General features: G+C 40.1%; 1 protein-coding gene across 1 annotated transcript in view; it reads right to left on the bottom strand.

Moving 5' to 3' along the window:
• The window catches only part of SEC31B (SEC31 homolog B, COPII coat complex component), a 1,631,704-nt gene that overhangs the window by 165,985 nt on the left and 1,446,583 nt on the right, over window positions 1–19,136 (bottom strand). The window contains exon 26 of the mRNA XM_044055612.1: window positions 333–698. Coding sequence (XP_043911547.1) covers window positions 333–698 — 366 coding nt within the window. The remainder of the gene's footprint in view (window positions 1–332; window positions 699–19,136) is intronic.

The raw sequence follows: 19,136 nt of genomic DNA on the forward strand, positions 1-19,136 counted from the left end.
TGTCATTTTTCATCTCTAGTAATACCAAAACTATTTCAGCTTGGAGGCCAATAACATTTTATATAAGAGCAGCCCATGAAGTTCTTCCTCAGTCCTTAATCTCTTACTTGCCATCAGACTCCCAATATCCCTGACTAGCTAAATATTACATGATGACTTAGCACCTCTTATTAACATTTTCCTCTACATTCATAAAAAAGAAGATAGATATCAGCTCCCTAAATGTCACCGTACTCGGGTACTTTACAGTGATCTAAGCAATTACATACACAGCCATCTACACAGTCTTAACTACAAGCAAGAATATGGGCTTACCTGCAAAGGACTCTTACCTGTTTTAGGAGGAGGGACGGCAGAAATAATTGCTGAATTTGAAGCAGGGGCTCCAGGTCCACCATGAGGGTAATCAGCTCCATATGGTTGAAACAAAGAAGGTGATGCAGATACCGTGGAGGCAGAAGACTGCACCTGTCCTGGCACAGGTGGCAGATAAGCTCCAGACTGGGGTGAAGGCTGAAAGGTATATCTGACTGCAGAGGTATGTGGCACAGATGAGACAATAGAGGATGATGCAGCCATAGAAGGTCCTGAGAGGCCCGAGGAAGGAACAGGAGGCTGTGGAGGAAAGGCAGTAATTCCAGAATGTGACGGGAATACAGCTGGCCTTGGCTGGCCAAACTGCTGAGTCTGTGAATATGCTGTAATGACAAGAAAATAAGTAAAACATGCATTTAAGCTAAGAAATGTAGAGGTTGATGTGCATGGAATTACATTTTATCTATTGTTTAAGGTCTCTTAATCCATTTATTTTCCTAACAAGTCCATGAAATTGCTGCACTGACAGAACAAAATATGTATCCACTCTAAAGAAAATAAGAGACTTAAAAGCATAGGCAATTTATGTTTTATCTTTGATTTAAAACTCTTTACACCCACTGTTATCCTAACTTGTGGTATCTATCCAAAATTCTCATAGACCCACTTGCAAAAAAAATCTACATATCAGTTTCAAAGTAAAGAATCTGAATGATGCATAAAAACTTGGAGAACTACATTACCCTGTGAATTACACCAATTACAATAAAGGAACAAAATGCGAAGGGGTCACAAAAGATGAAGCACCATGCAGCACTATTGTGAACATGATTATACAACATCAAGATGCAGTTTCACAAGCTAAATTCAGGGTGTTGGAATCTGTGCTATGGTTTCTTTAATGACAAGCTGTTTCTCATTTTGAAAGATCTGCAAGGCATCATTACAGTGTATTAAATGGTCTTGCTCTGAGACTACTCAAATATACCTGTTTAGCTGGTTCTAGCATGGAGACTGGTTTATTTTCAAGTCTTATTCACCATTACTTCTAAACCATTTCACCAACAAATCGCTATGTGCTGATGCAATCTGAATACAATAGCTGCAATGAAGTTATCTCAGTTTCAAATTGAAGTTTATGAAGCTGCTTACAAATTAAGCACCATTAAAATAAAATAAATCAGCAAAAACTAAAAAAGACAACAAACACTCAATGCTCAAATGAAGGCAGGGATATTTGAAACAAATGACAGGTAGTATAAAAGCATGGTTCTTTAATGAGCTTGAAAATTCAACTATCCTGAGGGACTCACTCATTTAGGAAGAAGGTTCTAGAAGTGAGGGATTTCATAATGAAAAAATTAGACACCCAGTGTTACTAAGCAGAATCTAGGACCCGTTTATCAATCCCAGAGAAGAAAAATGCAAGGGCAGCATACAGATCTATGGGACCAGGAGCTCTTTTACGTTATGGTATCCATAGTGTACAGTGCCCAAAACCCAGAACAAGGGCCATGAAGGTAATATATGTAAGAACCAGACAGCAAGCCAGATTCTGCACAACTCAAGAATTTTATGTAGTACAAGTAAGTAACCAGGTTGTGAAACTCTGTACTAGCAATAACCAGTCAAGTTCTTCATCTGTGCGCCTTAAGTATGAAAAGTTGCAACAGTCCAAATGACAGGAGACAAGGAAATGCTCAATTCCACAATGGTCTTAAAAACAGAAGAGTTACTTAACACAGGCAATGCTGATACAACAGCAAAGGAAGTTGGTCCTTTATTATAAATCTGCTGTCAATGACCACATTAACAATTTCTCACCTTCACAGCAAAATCTAGTTTCTCACCACCATAAATGGTAAGAGATACAAGCAGACAGTATGAATTTGTGAAAATGAAAACAGCCATTATGTTAGAGATGCTGATCTTAAACTGATTAATCTTAATCCAATTATAGAAGCTGTGATGCCCGTGCCCTGTTCCAGCAATCAAGGAGCCTCAATCCTTACCACTACCACAAGAGAGGGCGTCTCATATATGAGGAAAGGATACACACAGTAAAGTGCAATTTCCCTTAATAGCACACATAGATCACAGTCAGTCAGGGGCTGGTCGCTTCCTTGCTTTCCAAGTCCCCAATAAGACTCCCCACTGGCACAGCTATAGGGTCCAGATCTCAGCCAGCTGGGCAAGCTAAAATCTCCAGCACCCTCTCTGTCCAAACAGTGCTTCATGTTCCTGCCCAAGTAACTCACTCACACACACACACACACACACACACACACACACACACACACTTTGAGATAAGAGTTTACACAACCACACAGACACTTCTGGGGAAGGCTGGCACAGATTCTCCAGCTGTGCCCCTATTACCCATACTATAGGGTAGTAATTACTGCCACCACCCAGCTAATATTTATCAGCTACTCAAAGGCCCTTAAAAGGGTGTCCAAATATTACTGTGCAATATTATTATCCAGTTGGTAGATGTGCCTAAACAGGTCTCAAGGCTTATTAGAGTGACCTGGTACAAGGATCCTTATATATATGCAATGTATTCTTAGAGCATAACTTATCTCTACACAAACCAGCCACAGTTAAAAGGGTTTTAAAATATTTAATAATAATTAATTAAAATCACAAGACAATACTTTCTACTATACAGTGGTAGTCAAAAGTTCAGAGATCACACAGAAATACTTAAAATAAATCAGTAGTACAGTTCTGACATCACAAAAAAACACAAGTCTAATCATTTCTAATTCCTAGCTACTTCGAGGAGAAAACACAGTTCTAACATACTACTTAAATAAAGACAGCATAAGGCAGTGCGGAGTTGGATGTCCAGACAAAAATGCTTAATAATCTCTGGTTATCAATGTTTAAATTGAACCTGCAGTTCTGATAAAACATTACATCATCTTTTACACTTCCCTGGTGTTCCCAGGCTGACAGAAATTGCATTTACATTCTTTTACACAGAGCAATAAAGGACATTCCACATGTAAATTCCGGTCATTAACTTTAGCCTTAAAACAATAGGCAAGATGCTTACACAAGAGTCATCGACTCCAAAGTCTAACTTCAAAGGAACAGACAAAGTAATTTTAATTTCAAAGGACCAACAAGAAATGCTTGACTTAGCTTTCTTTACAGCAGAGGGCAATGTTGCCACATTGTTCTAAGTTCAACAAGCCTGTGATTCATATTTATATTTACAAATAATAGAATTATCTGCACAATTATATCTGGCTAGGCTGGCAGCCTTCATCCATCTCTGCCAGTCTTCACATTTCTCCCCCCCGACCCCGGAGAACTCAAGCTAGTTTTTCAAGTGACCCTTGAGAAACGCCACTTGAGAGGGTTATGTCTATCCAAGTATACCTACCCCATTCCCTGTCTTGAGAGCCCATCTGCATATTGGCATTGCTAACTCCACTGCAGTGCTGCACTGACATATCATGCACTTGCAACCCTAGGCTCCATCTTAGCAACTTGGCATTTTGCTGGGCTGGCTCTGTTTAACCATATTAGTGGGTTGTGATCTGTCATGACAGTGAATTTCCTTCTATACAGATAAGGCTGAAGTTTCTGCAATGCCCACACTATGACTAGACATTCCCTGTCCATAGCTGCATAGCATTCCTCCTTAGGTTGGAGCTTACGACTGAGAAAAAACACTGGGTGTTCTTCTCCCTCTGAAGAAAACTGGCTAAGTACAGCCCCCACCCCATGGTTTGAAGCTTCTACATACACAACAAATTATTTGCTGTAATCTGGACTTAATTATTTGCTGTAATCTGGACTGGCTAACACATGGGGTATTCCCAAAGCTTCTTTAAGATTCTGGAATGCCTGCTCACATGCTGGGGTCCCCACTACCTTATCTGGCCTGTTCTAGCTTGTCAGGTCTGTGAGGGGAGCAGCTATGGTACTATAACTGGGGGTGACCTTTCTGTAGTACCCTGCTGTACCTAAAAATGCTCTCACCTGCTTTTTAATAACAGGTGCAGGCCATGCCTGAATGGCTTCCACTTTGGCAGGTTCTGGCCTTATCTTACTACTCCCCACTCTATGTCCTAGGTAGGAGAACTCTGCCATACCCACCTGATATTTGCTCGGCTTAATGGTCAAGCTTCACCTCTGCAGTCTGCCCAGCACCTCCCTGACATGCTGAAGGTGCTCTGGCCAGGAATGGCTGTAGATGGCAATATCATCTAGGTAAGCAAGGGCAAACCCTCCTGTTCCTGCTAGGATATTATATACCAGCCAATGGAAAGTCGCTGGGGCATTCTTCATCCCAAAGGGCATCTTTGTGAACTCATACAATCCAAAAGGAGTCACAAAGGCTGACTTCTCTCTAGCACTGGGAGTCAAGGGCACCTGCCAGTAACCCTTGTTAAGATCAGTGGCTGTAAGATACTTAGCCCAACCCAGCTGCTCTAGGGCCTCATCTGTCCTAGGCATGGGGTAAGCATCCGACTCTGTGTGACTATTTAATTTCCTGTAGTCCACACAGAACCTGGTGCTGACATCTTTCTTTAGCACCAGCACCACTGGGAAGGCCCTGGGACTGTTGGTCTCTTGAATCACCCCTAGTTCCAACATCTCCTGTACCTCTTCCTTCAGGGTCTGTCTGACACTCTCAGGCACCCTATAAGGGGCCTGCCTAATAGGCCTTTGGGGTCCTGTAACCACCTGGTGCTGCACCAGGTGGGTGCACCCTGGTTTCCCAGTGAACAATTCCCCAAATTCCTGCAACATTGATTGGATTTATTGAACCTGGGTAGGAGATGGCTGCTGGGACATTGCTACCCCTTCCACTGAGGTGTTAGCCCAAGCCTCACTGAGGAGATCAGTCCCCAGATCTCCCTCAGACTCCTCCTGCAATCTACTACAAATGCTCAGCACAAGGGCCTCCCTATCATGGTAAGGTTTCATTATGTTAACATGATACAATTTGTACCCCTGCCATCTGCCTAGCAGTTCCACCATGTAGTTAACATCACTTACCTTTCTTACCACCTTGTAGGGTCCCTACCAATTTGCTTGCAGCTTGTTGTGTCTGACAGGAATGAGAACTATTACCTTCTGCCCAACAGCATACTCTCTAGCTTGAGCATTCCCTGTCATACCACACCTTTTTCTGTTGTTGGGCTTCTGCCAGGTTCTCCTGGGCCAAGCCCATGATTTCCTTCAGCCTTGTCATGAGGTTTAGGACGTATGCCACAACAGACTCATTGTGAGATTCGCACTCACATTCCCACTCATCTCGAATTAAATCTAGAGGTCACCTCACCCTATGTCCATACAGCAACTCAAAGGGTGAAAAATCTGTGGATTCCTGGGGAATTTCTCTGTAAGCAAACAACAGATGGGGCAAACATTTGTCCCACTCCCTCTTAAACTGATCTGCAAATGCCCATAGCATGGACTTAATTGTAGAGTTTAACTTTTCAACAAGACCATTAGTCTGAGGATGGTAGGGGGTAGTCTTCATGTGCTTCACCCCATAGGACTTCCACAGACAAGCCAGCAGGTCTGACATGAAATTGGCACTTCAGTCAGGCAGTATTTCTTTTGGGAAACCTACCCTGCTGAAAATCTCTAACAAAGCATTTGCCACCTTCTCTGCCTCAATGGAGGACAAAGCCATTCCCTCAGGGTATCGTGTAGCATAATCCAATACCACTAGGATATACTTTTTCCCTGTGAAACTTGGGGTACTCAGAGGACCCACAATATCCATAGCTGCCCTTTGAAATGGCTCCTCAATCACAGGCAAAGGCATCAAAGGAGCTCTTGCCTTGTCTCCTGCCTTGCCTACCTTTTGGCACTGCTCACAGATCCTGCAGTACCCTAACACATCTCTGGAAATTCCAGGTCAATAGAAGTTCTGCATAATATGCCTCTTTGTATGTTTTATGCCCATATGACCTGTAAAGGGAATATCATGGGCTATGGCCAGAAGCGCCATATGGGCACTACCAACTGCTATACTCTCTCACCTTTTAGCCTGTCTTCAGGGGTCCACTCTCTGTATAGGAACCCTTTGTCCCAGTATACAGATTCCCCCTTTCCTTGAGAATCAGGTGCCTCCCTAGCTACCTGCCTCAGGCCTTGCAATGCAGGGTCTGAGAGATGAGCCTGTCTCAACTCTCTCCTTGTAACCCTTCCCAGCTCCCCTTCCGCAAAAGTCTGGCATCTTCTGACAGTGGTGCCTCATTGTCAGCCTGGGTACTACTACTCACCTCTATCTTTGCAGTCACTCTGCCCAAGGGACCATCAATACCCACAAGCAACTGAGGCTCACTTTCAGTCTCACTGCTACAGCATAGCTCACTCCCTGAAGTAACCACCTCACCAGTCCTGGCTGCAAGTATGCAGTCTGTCTGGGTCTCCCAGAGGCTACCAGACCCACATGCTTGTCTCCTAGCCTCACTGTGTATAACTGCATAAGCACATGGTACTGCCTCATCCAAATCCTTCCCTCTCAGGACATCTGCAGGATGGTAGTTTAGTACCCCTGTTATCTCAGGACAACCTACTGTTGGAATTTTTGTCTTTCCCACTTACTGGCTCCCTCACTTTTGGTTCCCCACCTTGCCTCCGTGGACACCTGTATGCCACATGGCCCCACTAGTTCAATTCAAAACATTTAACCCTAGCTCCTGGATGTGTATCTGGACTAGTGGCTTCCCCTGCTACTGTCAGATTCTGTTGTGGCAGTCTGTGCTACCCACCATGGGTTCCTTGAGACCCATGAGCAGTACTGGGGGGTCCCCTTCCTGTGCAGGGCTGCTCTGCTTGCCAGGTATAGGTCTCCCTCCTTCCCCAACTAATCTGAAGTAGCACATTGTCTATCAGCTAACCAGATCCAGATGTCCTCAGGCAAAGTGTTAAGGGCTTGTTCCCTTGCCAAAAGGTCTGCCAGCCCTTCAAAAGTGGTGCCCTGACATCCACTCACCCACCTATGGAAATAAGTGCTCAATTTAGAAACATATTCACACACACTTTCATCTGCCTTGTGTCTATGCTCACAAATCTTTTTCCTGTACATTTCAAGTGTTAGCTTAAGCAGTTCTAAAAGACATTTCTTTACAGCAGCATAATCAAAACATGCAACGTCAGACATTTTAGCTAATGCAGTTACAGCTTTACCATGGAGTAAGGGGTGAGGAACCATACCCAGAGCCCTTGGTCAACTTCATACTGTTTACATACCCAAACATATGAATGAAACTATCAAAATTATCCTCCTCTTTAAACTGCAAAAGAAATGTCCTGACCTTTTGTGCTTCTGGGGTCCAGTTACTCCCTTCCCCATTAGCTCAATGACTCTGGCGAACAGTCAGCATCTCCTTCTCATGCTGCCTCTGTCTCTCTTGTTCCTCAGCTTGCAGACATAACAGTTTATCATTCTCCTCAGCCTGCAAACATCACAGTCTCTCATTTGATTCTAATTGCACATGCCTGGCCTCCAACCAAAGACTCTTTAGCTTCAGCTGGATTTTTAAGTCCACTACAGAAAGGTTGAGCTGTCCATTCTCAGAGGGAATTATATCTCCACTGCCAGTCTGATTGTCCTCTTGGTTGCTGTTTTCTGATGCAGCTGTAACCAAGGCTGCAATCAGGTCTGCCTTCATCAGGTTTCCATACACCAGTCCCCTAGCCTGGCACATCTCCACCAGCTGGCTCCTTGTCAACTTTCCATACTCCTCTGCTGACATGCTGCCTGCTCACTCTGACTAAGCTAACAAAAGAAATCAAACAATTGTGATCTGAACTCTGAGTATTCACTGCATGGCTGTTTTAGAGTACAAAACACCTTCAAAGCTCACAATACACAAGCTATGGGATTCACTCTACCCACACCGCTACTAGCCAATTAGCATTTGCCAACTAATTAATATGTGATGTGGATATCCCACTGCTGCCAAACAATTGTGAGGATATCCCAACCACTGCCACCAATTAATATGTGATGTGGATATCCTAACCACTGCCACCAATTAATATGTGACACGTGTGCCCTGGCCCAGCAATCAAGGAGCCTTAATCCTCACCACTAACACCAGAGAGGGCGTTGTATATATGAGGAAAGGATAATAAATATACACAGTAAAGTGCAATTTCCCTTAAGAGCATACAGAGATCACAGTCAGTCTCGGGCTGGTCTCTCCCATGCTCTCCAGGTCCCCAATACGACTTCCCACTGGCTATAGGGTCCAGATCTCAGCCAGCTGTGCAAGATAAAATCTCCAGCACCCTCTCTGTCTAACCAGTGCTTTGTGTCCCTGCCCAAGTAGCTGACACGCACACACACTTCTGGGGAAGGCTGACACAGGTTCTCCAGCTGTGCCCCTTTTACCCAGACTATAGGGTAGTAATTACTGCCACCACCCAGCTAATATTTACCAGCTACTCAAAGGCCCTTAAAAGGGTGTCCAATTATTACTGTGCAATATTATTATCCAATCAGTAGATGTGACTAAACAGTCTCAAGGCTTACTAGAGTGATCTGATGCAGGATCCTTATTTATATGCAATGTACTCTTAGAGCTTTACTTATCTCTACACAAACCAGCCACAGTTAAAAGGGTTTTAAAATATTTAATAATAAATAATTAAAACCACAAGACAATACTTTCTACTATACAGTGCTAGTCAAAAGTTCAGAGATCACACAGAAATACTTAAAATAAATCAGTAGTACAGTTCTGACATCACATAAAAACACTTATTCTAATCTTTTCTAATTCCTGGCTACTTCTACGAGAAAACACAGTTCTAACATACTACTTACATAAAGAGAGCATAAGGCAGTGCTGATTCGGATGTCCAGACAAAAATTGAAACTGCAGTTCTGATAAAACTTTACATCATCTTTTGCACTTTCCTGGTGATCCCAGGCTGACAAACTGCATTTACATTCTTTTACACTTAGAGCAATAAAGGACATTCCACATGTAAATTCTGGTCATTAACTTTAGCCTTAAAACAATAGGCAGGACTCATCGACTCCAAATTCTAACTTCAAAGGAACAAAGTAATTTTAATTTCAAAGGACCAACAAGAAATACTTGACTTAGCTTTCTTTACAGCAGAGGGCAATGTTGCCACATTGTTCTAAGTTCAACAAACATGTGATTCACATTCATATTTACAAATGATAGAATTATATGCACAATTTTATCTGGCTAGGCTGGCAGCCTTCACCCATCTCTACCAGTCTTCACAAAGCATTCCAATATTTTACTACGTGAATGCACAACACAAATACCACCATAATGGAAAGAATTGTATATTATCATTCTTGCAATAGAAAAAGTGCAAACTCCTTCCCCAATGAGTGTCCCCTAATTAAAACAAGTATAAGTAAAATAACAGTAGAACATAACTGAACCCCGGGGAACACTTGAAGAATGCCATTAAAAAAGTATTAATGCTACAAATAACCACTAGGTTTTTCCACAAAGGTAGGAAGCAAACCAATTTAGAACAGTAGCTGAATCCACATAGTAAATTCAATAAATGATTGAACAGGATTTTTGTGATCCACCATAGCAAATGCAGAAGAGAAATCAAGAACGAGCAAGATAGAACAAAATACTTGGACATCTCAGTATTGTGAGATCATACCTTAAGTAAGGGCTGTTTTGAGTGCTATACATAGACTGAACTTGACCAACAACTCAAAACTCCCGTAAAACTAAAACAAGCTCCAAACCTCAATAATTGGTAGGTTAGAAACAAGGTGGTAATTATTAAGTCTGTCTGGATCACGAGAAGGCTTCTGCAGAACAAGAGCCATTAAGTTCATCCTTAAATTCAGAAAGACCTTGCTATATACAGAACATCTGATGACTTGATAAATTAAGGGACCAAGTATATCAAAGCAGGCAAGAGTGAAGTCTTAGTGGGCATGTGCTCAGACTGCAAGATAACAGGTCAAATGCTTGAAAGATAATATCAGGTTAACATAACATTTTAAACTCCCCTCAAGGCAAAGAAAATTCTCATCATGTACAGTCTTGTCTTGAGCTTATTGTGAAAGACAAATACCGTCCCCAAAATGCCACCTTAGCTACAAATATATGAATAGCCAATACAAATAAAACACTTAAATAGGTAGGTCTATCAACCACCCAGAAGTGCACAGCCAGTTGATTTGATGCAGTAGAGATCATTCTAAACAGAAACACTGCCATTTTATGAGATGACCACTTGAAAAGGTGTTTTTCAAGCCTAAGCTTTATTTACCTATTTGCATTTGGTTACTGTGAAGTTCTGACTGGGTCAGTGGAGGCCCAAGAAGAAAAGCTCCAAAAACATTTAGTGAGAGAAAAACACAAAAACAGATTATAGCAGACCCTTTCTGAGTTAAATAATATTTGAAATACAAACATTACAGATTTAACATAGCCTAGAGGTCTAGGTGAATATGACAAGTAGCAGTTGTCAAAGACAAAAAGTAATAATGAGGAATTGCAGCAGGAGTAGAAGCTAGGGTATGCAATTGCAGAAGAGTGGGAACAGAAGTACAAAATAAATGGATCAAGATCTAAATGTTAACAAAGAGTTATACAAATAATCAGACAAACGGTCCAGGCAGCAGCAGGTGTCAGCCAGTAGAAAGACTGATTTTTTTTAAAAATTCACCACAAGCGCTTTCACCCTGACAACAATACAGGGAAAAAGCCCTGTACTGTTGTCAGGGTAAAAGCGCTTGTGGTGAATTTTTAAAAAAATAAATCTTTCTGCTGGCTGACACTTGCTGCTGCCTGGACCGTTTATCAGTTTTTCTTTTCGGTCCTGCATCAGTTACTACAGAGAGTTATACAAAAATGTGTAAAAATCTAAAGGACTGAACATAACAATGGGTGAGGGAGGATTGGATTACTCATCTGCATGGTCACAGTTACAGAAAAGAAAAGGTTAAAGATTCACATCAACAGTAATGAAAAGAACAACATTCTAGTATTACTAGTTTTAGGAGAAACCACAATGAGAAAAATAAGTTGTATGAGGAACAACTGATTAACCAGGACAGGAAGCTCAGGAGCAGACTTTAGAGCTAAATGATGTGCGAGAAGATATTTCTTGAAACTGTTTTGAGTTTGAGTCTTGTCTGAGGGCAGATGGCAACTAAATGCAGTCCTTCTCCATTTACGTTCAATACTTTTCACTTGCCTTCTCATTTCACACAGGTTAGCATCAAACCATGATTCAGCTGGAAGAAGATAAACCAGGCATAAACATGACGGGGCAAGAATATCCAGCGATGACCAGACAGCCCACTGTAGGCCACCAGTAATTTGTCTTGCCCATCAAAGTGCACCAACAGAAACTGGTGAAAGGCAGCAGCAAATTTACCAATACTTACTGCATAAAAGTTCCTGCATTCTACCAGCTCAGGACTGGGGAAATCTATGCAAATTTCAGCTATGTACATGGCTTTGCACTCGTGCTGAGCACCCAATGCTGATTTTAATTAAAAGGACTCATGAACTAAGTCCTTAGCTGGTTGGAAGTGACGTTTTAAGCTAATATTGAAACTGCTGTTGCTTGCTTGTGGTATTTTTTCATCTGAAATTTTTACTGTTGATTTCTCTAGAAAGAGAACTGAAATCAGCAGGGGGCCAACTCATGTTTTTTTTAATTTTAAGCTGCATGTTGCAATCTAGTGCTCATTAATGCTGATGTGCCTACAACTGCACCTTAGTGCACATGATTTTACTGAAAGTGACTACGGAACCAAGCCCTTTACACCTGGGAATATCTGCACCATGCAATATAACAGCTTGCGGGTACCTTTACTGATCTTCCTGTTTCAAGCGACCTGCAATTCTCATACCTCAAGATTTAAGGAATAGTTATCTATTTTCCTCTAAAATAACTGCCCCGTTTAGCTGCTACACTATATTGCTCATCAACCTATTGTGCCTTTAGCAAATTGCACTCATATTATTTGCGTCACCCATGCCTGACTCTTACAGCTGTATCTTTAGTCAAATGTACTACTTTAGAATTTGTAGCATGGATGCCTGCATCACAGTGCTGTATCTCTAGCAAACTGTGATGTTCCATTATTTGTGGCACTCATGTCTATTCTGTTTGACCCTATTTAACATATTACACTGTACTTGCACCATATCTGTTCTGCCACATAATATTTGTTTTTTCATCATACTACACCATTCTGTTACCACATTGTCAAGAACTACCCACTGTGCTTTTCTTTACCTTATTATAATTAAACTGACTGTTGTGATGACGACTGAATTGCTTGGCCATATTCTTATACACCTCATATCTGTTTTTTGATATAATGCCTGGGTTTATATAGTATACTGTAGCTCATCATCCAACCTATCTTTATTACCTTGTTTAAGTGCGCCCATATATTCTCCTGTATCTTATCCTCTTGTCTGCCTTTACTACTTTGTTGAGATGAACTCATAAATCCTACTGTGCTGTCAGCATATTAGCTACCACCTGGTGACTACATTCTGCCCATACTTCATCTGTTGTCAGTCTGATAACACTAGGCGCCTTGAATAGTCCTGAAACTGCTTCATGTTCACTAAGAAGCCATTATTGTTCCCAGACAAACTCCATTTGTGAGTGGTTTAAGTACCATTTCAAACTACCACACACCATGCGAAGAGATAGGTCAGCAAGCAAAGGAGAACAGTATTGCTGGAAATTAATTCAACCTCAAGTCTTGGTGAGTACCTTCATGAGGTGGACCCTGTTTTTCAAAAAAACCTCACCAAGATGATACTGATATATAGGCAGTATTTTATACAGCATACATCATGAACAGGAGGAGGTGAAAAATACAGATAGCTGGATGCACAAGACCCAGGATAAAAAAATCAATCCTGGTAGGTGCACTGGTGCAAGGATGAAAAAAAAAGCACTGCAGAATCCTCAAGAAATGGAAACATTCCTACAATGGGGCTAGGCCAGGCTCGGGGAGAGGATGGCCCCCTGCTGTAGAAGGAAGTAACAGTCCATGAAAATCACAAAAACTGACAGGCCAAAAAAGAGCCATAATGATGACGGAGTGGACTATTGACAATAAGAAAGAAACTACATATTGTTACTATTATGCAAGAATCCCAGAATTTACAGACAGAAGGTATACAAAGAGATTAAGAAAGATATTAGAGGAAAGAAAAATATTTCCACAAGAAAACACGTAAGATGCTTCAAATAAAAATGTGTGTTCATTAATGCAACAGATTTATGAAACACATTACATAGACCAAGAAACCCAGGGCCATTTAGAAAAAAGTGACTGAGGAAGTGTGAAAATATAAAGAGCAAATTCTGGAGACTTTTGAAAGGTATAAAAAAGAAATGGAAATGGGAAAGAAAGACAGATCTTAAATGGTGTAACATTTATACAAATCTACATTAATCAACACAGATAAAGGCAGCCTCAAAAATATTCAAAGAGAAATACTGGCAAAGGCATCCAGATATGAAATATTTTACAGTAAAAAAATAAGATCACAAAGAGGGAATGCAGAACAGAAGATTAGTAAAGCAGAAGTTAAAACAATATAAGATGAAGTTATGGAACACTTGTAGACTGAAGGATTTAGAGCAGAAAGTTTAAAACATGTTACATTAAAGCATGATGGAACAATGAGCCCCCAAAGTAAGGAGAAACAGGAGGACCATGAGACATCTGAATAAGAAATATGGACATGGGAAAAAGAGAGAGACTTAGTACGGTGCAATATTTATACAAAGGGGAAAGCAGAACTAATCACTGCAAAAAGAGCAGCACCAAAGATATTTGAAGAGAAATACAGGCACAGGCATCAGGACAATGAAAATTTTACAATACAAAAAATAAGAAACAAAGAGTAAAAGTAGAAAAGAGGATTAGAAATGGAGAAATAAAAGAAATAGAAACTGAGCTTATGGAGTACCTGCAAAGTAAAGGCTTTACTGTAGAATATCTAACTTGGATAACATTCACAGCAAGATGGAGCAATGGATCCTCAAATTATGGAGAAACCAGTGGAGTGGGAGATATCTGATCAGTTGCCATATGAAGATACTTGAGTCTTCCACAGGAAACCAGTACAAGTGTTCAGTTGGACTTGCACAACAAGGGAACAAACAGGAAATTCTGGCAACTCTGACAAAGTCAGTGTTGTGGAGTGAGAGGCTAATGAGTTCCCATATGAAAGAACAACAGATCTGGATGGAACTGAAGAGAATGTAGCACATGAAGATGCTCTGGAACTTTCTATAGAATGCCTGCAGGAAATGAACAAAGAACGGGCCCTCAGTTTAGAAGAAAACGGTCTAAGAGAAGAGTTGTTTGATTTTAACAGAAATGGACAAACATATTAAGATCAATAAAAGAAATGGACTACAGAAAGTCAATAAAACCCAAAAGTTAGAAGTTTGATAAAACAAATGAACACAGTAATTAGGACTGTCCATAGAGATTCATGTGATATAACAGAACTAGAGGATGTACTACTGTGCAACAAAATTAATTACAGATAAAGTCTTAATATAAAAACACAGGGTAGTAAGGGAAAGGAAGGGGAGAAACTGAATGCCATCATGGAAGTATTGAACAGAGAAAACTATAAAGCAATTAAGACAAGAAGTGTCACTGTAAGAAGAGTACAGAAGAGGGAACACATCAACAGAAATGCACAAAATAGATGTGATAAAAGCAATGTGCAGTATCAGAGCAGATCAGGATCTATCATGCACTATCACAAATAATAAACAAAATATCAGCACAGGCAAAAAAAACTTTGAAGATATGCAAATAAATATAAAGGAAAAGTACGAAATAAATAATTTATTGATGACCCAAAAAAGTTTTATTGAGAATTGGAAAACAAGGCAAAAGGAATTGAAACATCACCAAAAAAGGAAGAGATGGATACATTTTGGAGCAATATCTATGAAGATCTTGTGGAACATACAAAGGAAGAAGTAAAAGAAAGAATAAGAAGTTCAAATGCACAGGATATGAAATGGGATGAAGTAAAGGCCAGAGACTGAAATAAAGTTAAGAAAAGCTCCTAATTGCAAAACCCCAGGCCTAGATAACTTCTGGCTAAACGTATTAACATCTTTACATGAAGATTTATCCCATGAGTAAGAACTATTTATATGCATACTCTGAACAGACACCAGCCTGGTTAACAATAGGAAAAACAGTATTCTTACTTAAGAGCAAACCTGTAAGCTATCCTAAAAACTATAGACGGATAACTTGCCCTCCGACGATGTATAAACGATACACTGATGCAGACAGAGTTTATAGTCATTTAAAAGAAAACTCAATCATGACAACAGAGAAAATGGGTAATAAAAGAAAGTCATATGGAATAAATTGTCATTTGTTAAATAGTCATATTGGAGAACTGTAAAAAGGGGAAGAATTTAAGTATGGCATGGACAGACTACAAAACAGCATTTGACATAATTCCACATTCATGGATAAAAGAGTGCTTAAAAATGTATCAGGTACACCCTACACTGACTGATTACATTACAGCAACCATGAAACAGTGGCAAACTACTTTGCAGTTAAACCAGGATAAAGGACAAAAATTATTATTCCAGGAATAAAAATTCAAAGGGGAATATTCCAGGGTGACTCTGTCATCACTGCTCTTTTGTATTGCCCTTAACCCACTAAGCTGTCTACGTAACAGATTAGGTCATGGCTACAATTTGGCTACCAAAAAACAACAAAGTGTTAAGACTTATCTTCTTTTTGTAGATGATTTCAAACTATATAGTTAATCAGATGAGGAACTGAAAGCACAACTGCAAGTGGTCAAAACTTTTTCAAATTATATAAGAATGCCATTTGGTCTTGATAAATGTGCAAAAGCAACCTTTAAAGTAAGAAAGCTGCAGCACAAGAAAACATCAGTTTGGGACAGGAATATGATATAAAGTAACTTGAGCAAGAGGGAGTGTACAAATATTTGAGAATTGATGATGGATCAACAATAAGACATGAACAAATGCAAATAAAACTTAGTAAGGGATATTTTAGAAGACTTAAATTAATACTGAAAACAGCATTGACATTTAGGAAAAAAGTCCAAGCTATAAACTAATTTGCTCTTCCTGTCCTAATTTACAGTTTGGGAATGGCTGACTGACCCCAAAAGGTGTTGGATAGGTTGGACAGCAAAACAAGAAGGATGCTTCATGCTCATCAAATGATTTATAAAAATCTTTGCATGCCAAGACTATATATTCCCTGTTCTGACTTCACAAGACTCAAACGTAGTGAAAGTTTTGAAACATGAGGAGAATATGTCTAAGATGACTTCCCTGCTTAGTTTAACTGAAGCAAAAGGATCCGAAAATGCAGAAGACAAGCGTAAGGACCTGAACGCAATTTATTTAATATAACAGTAAAACAGCGTTTTCGCCACACACACTAGGTGGCTTCTTCAGAGGTAACAAGCAAACAATAAAGCACTCCTTAAATACACAGTTAATTGAAAACAATAACTGGTGAACAGTAATTAACAACAAAAATGTATACTGAACAAAATATATTTATATATTCTATATATTTTGTAGTTGCAAGTTAGTTCCCTAATAGATGACTTCTATCATGAGTCTTTGTTTTTTTGTTTTATGCAAAGGGCTTGTTTATGTGTAACCATTGCCCTATATTGTTTTTAAATCCTCTCTCTAGTGGAACACAAAGAGCTTGCTTAAAAACGTCATATGGGCATATCTTAATTGAGTATGTCAAAGTATTTTTAAAGTGTTTTACTGCAGTTTTACTCAATGAAAATTAGAGGATGCTTCCTCTTTAATTACTTTTGCTTCAGTTTGTCTGTGGATTTTACCTAGTTTGTTGGCGTCCCTGCTTAGTTTAGCAGAAGCACATCTGCGTCAAGTGGGAATGGAAATCAAACCAGAAGCAGATAAAAATCAGGCAGCAAGTGAATGTGTCAAAAAAGAAAAGAAAGAATATAAGGTGAAATATCAGATGAGAAGGCAATAAATGTGGAAAATGCATAAATACAGTTGCAAGTATAGAAAACTCTTCGAACAACCTCATGTTGATCATGATCGAACACAGGAATGGTTAAGGAGAGGTGAATTTAAACCAAAAGATGAAAGGATAATATTGGCATCCCAAGATAGTGGACTACGTACACGTTGGTTTACAAAGTCCATTGAACATATGGGAGAAACAGACAAATGTAGGTTTCTTAAACAGAACTGGAAACAGTCACACATCTTGTTGGTTGGGATATACTAATGGCAGGACTGAATACTGAAAGGCATAATAATGTAGCAAGACTGTTTCAATGGGGATTGTGCAAACATTATAATACTGAAGTAGCTGAAAAACACTAGAAAGCCACAAAGCATAATAGAAAATGATGTTTATATCACATGGGGTCATCCATTACCAACAGTTCAATAAAATGGATTTGAGAAAAACAGCTATAGTAGTCCATGAAAAGAAGACAAAAGTAGAAGTGATCATTGAAATTGTTACACCCATTGACTATGGTGTCTTACGTACAAGAAAGACACAAAGTCATAAAATACCAGGATTTGCAGGCAGAAACAAGGGCAATGTGGACAAAAGATACCCAGACAGTTCCAATAGTACTAAGAGCAACAGGTTTTATAAAAAAGAATTTACAATCATACTTAAATATGTAAAGAACAAACAAACAGGAAGACATGATTCAACTTCCGGAGTATTTAATAGGTTAAAACAACACAGTTAAATGCTTTCGTCTTTATGATTTCTTCAGAACTATAGTCCTCAAATCCCTTCACCCCAGTCATTTTCCACATGTGGTGAACAAACTTAGATATGCCACCTGGGAAAGGAGAGGTGCACATATGAGCTCTCAATGTATGTGACTGAGGCTGGGAAGCAGCTATTTTGTGGCAGGATTGTGCCATCACCACAAATTATGCCAAAATACAAACAAAAAAAAAAAAAAACATCTCAGTTTAAGAACTGTATCAGCATGTGGTGTAGTTCAAAGGGAATGTAATGTATGGCATCTTGGAGGGAGATGGTCAATAATCCTACTTGCTTCACCAAGGGCTGCACCGCTCACCACAGGACTTTCACATAACGGCAAAAATACCTTCTAATGCTATAGTACCCTTTTTTAGGCAGAGTCAGAGTAAGTCTCCTACATCTTACAGCCTAGCAAATCCAATACAGGCCTCTAGAAATTTGCACTGTTCAACACTAGAGGTCTGAAAATGAAATTGCCCTACATTTACACATTCCTGACTCTCAGGTCTTACACATCTGTACTGTTACTGAAACCTGGTTATAACGTAGTTCATAGGTTCATAGGTTCATACTAGGCTATCTGCCCGAGGGCATTTACAAGCCTAGCCCATAGTTTTGTGGCTTACGCCACCCCTTTAGTATGGGGAACTATACCCATTATTTTGCTGTGCCTCTGTCGAGCAGTGACACTGAGGTAATCCCTGGGGTATATCTGCGATCTCCCATCCATTGGTCAAGATTTCTCTTGAACAAGGTCAGCGAGGTGCTCTGCCTCACATATACCGGGATTTTATTCCACAGCATAGGGAGTCTTTGGGTGATGAATCTATCCCTCCAGCACGTCCTATTAATAGCCGTGTCGAGGTTTAAGTCTCCCACCCTTGTGGCTCTGACGGATCTAGATTTTTGAGGTGAAGCATATTCATCAAATCTGGGTTTGACATGGTCTTGTTATATAGGCAAAGGTCACCTCTGAGCAAGCGGTGGCGACTGAATAGAGCTGGAGTTCTTTCAG

Source organism: Protopterus annectens, chromosome 14.part0 (assembly GCF_019279795.1).
Source record: "Protopterus annectens isolate FY-2018-M chromosome 14.part0, PAN1.0, whole genome shotgun sequence".
NCBI classification, from domain to species: Eukaryota; Metazoa; Chordata; order Ceratodontiformes; family Protopteridae; genus Protopterus; species Protopterus annectens.